Here is a 1,748-nt window from a genome sequence, read left to right as displayed (position 1 = left end):
GGTGAATGTGCATTTGATCTATTTTAATAATTTGGTGTGAATTTATTTCTTTTGGGTGATTGTTCAAAGAGCACAATGAGGTATGACAAGATACCTATACCACGGACATAAAGTCAACACAAACGATATCTGTGATACTTAGAGAATGAAGGAAGTGCGTCATCGTTCATGCTAATAATCCAATCACAACTCTTATAATAATAACTACTAGATAAATAATATAATAAAAATTTTACAGTGACAGAGATACTTTAAAGAATATTCGTGATAGACCAGTTTGCCTTTTTCAAAAGATAGAATAACTAATAGGATTATTAAGTAACATATAAACAAAAAAGAGGATTAAGGAAAAGAGAAAAATAAGAAATAAAATAGTATTACTAAATCAATAAACTAGAAAAGATTATTTTATGAATTAAGACACAACCATGTCCTACCAGAAAAAGAAAAGATAAATAGGTAGTTGTAAAGAATTATTAATAAGAAATTAAATATGAATTACTTATGATTAGGTTTTCATCATGTTGAGAGGTGAGTGAATCAGTTTCTTTAACACATTTTATTTCTATTTAAATGTTGTTTTTCAATCATTCTCAAATTAGATAGTTCATCATTTAAGTTGTTATCTTAATTGAATTAAATGAGTATTAATACTCTTTATTGTTTATAATGTTATTTATGTTGAGTGTATCAATAACTATGATTATGATTTATCTCCTTTTCTTCAACACAATTAAAGAATCCATTTTCTTAATAACACACCATGTATTCAACACAAATCAATATGAATAAATATACTTGTATGTTGATAAATAATAATACCATCATAATAATAAATAAATAATTAATATTCTATACCAACCACCCATAATAAATAATAATAAATAATAACCAGTATTGAGTGGCATGTTATCTCACTAAAGTCATGTTATGACCAGATAACAATTGATGATTCATATTTTGGATATATTATTGTTCTATTTAATGTTGTCTCTAACACACTACCTTCGAGTACAACGAAGAAATAGGTATAACAAATAAAATAACATGATAATCAATAAAATTGAGGAAAAGTTTCAAAAATAATGAATAAGATGAACTAGAAAATAAATAATTGAACTATTTAATTGAAGATAGTAGATCATCAAATTATAAAATAGGAGAAATGAAACAACTTGATATGGTTTATTTAATGAAAGTAGCACTTCATGTTAAAGACATGAATGACATTCAAAACATTGAAATGATTAACAAGAAATGTGGAATTGCAATTAACTCATTGAAAGTTAATCCATGGTTTACATCAGAAAGAGATATAAACAAGTTTTGTAACATATTTAATCAACCAACATGTAATTGTAATTTACTTCCTGTTGATGAATCAGTATTAATGAAAGTTGAGAATATTAGAAATTATAAAATAACCAATTTCAATCACCCAGTAAAAATGGTAAATGCAGACAATCAATTTAATCTACAACATCAAAAAATGACAGAAGAAGAAAAGGAGCGAATGGCTAAAATTATTCAAAAAGTTGAATCAATGACATATTTTTCAGATATTGTAGAAGAAATGATTGAACTTGTTGTTCAAAACATGAAGAAAGGAATTAAAATAAGAACTTATGATGTTTGTGCAAAGAAATTTGATGAAATCTTTGATAAAATGAAAATAGAAGAATCAATGTATCCAAGTGAAATGATCATTTATGGAAGAATAAACAATAATTGGATTAAGGCTAGAGAGA

General features: G+C 25.2%; 1 protein-coding gene across 1 annotated transcript in view, besides 2 other annotated features; it reads left to right on the top strand.

The window, feature by feature from the left end:
* Window positions 1–211: 211 nt before the first annotated feature.
* Window positions 212–235: a sequence feature (AT_rich).
* Window positions 236–481: 246 nt separating this feature from the next.
* Window positions 482–901: a repeat region.
* A 264-nt stretch (window positions 902–1,165) lies between these two features.
* Window positions 1,166–1,748, top strand: part of EDI_151660 (uncharacterized protein) — a gene marked incomplete at both ends in the record, with an annotated part of 2,840 nt that continues 2,257 nt past the window's right edge. Inside the window, 2 exons of the mRNA XM_001733509.1 lie at window positions 1,166–1,630; window positions 1,744–1,748. The exon at window positions 1,744–1,748 is cut by the window's right edge and continues 2,257 nt beyond it. Of these exons, the coding sequence (XP_001733561.1) occupies window positions 1,166–1,630; window positions 1,744–1,748 (470 nt within the window). The remainder of the gene's footprint in view (window positions 1,631–1,743) is intronic.

This window comes from Entamoeba dispar, genomic scaffold (assembly GCF_000209125.1).
Source record: "Entamoeba dispar SAW760 scf_1105229463839 genomic scaffold, whole genome shotgun sequence".
Lineage (NCBI taxonomy): Eukaryota > Evosea > Mastigamoebida > Endamoebidae > Entamoeba > Entamoeba dispar.
This window is presented reverse-complemented; position numbering and strand designations above follow the sequence as displayed.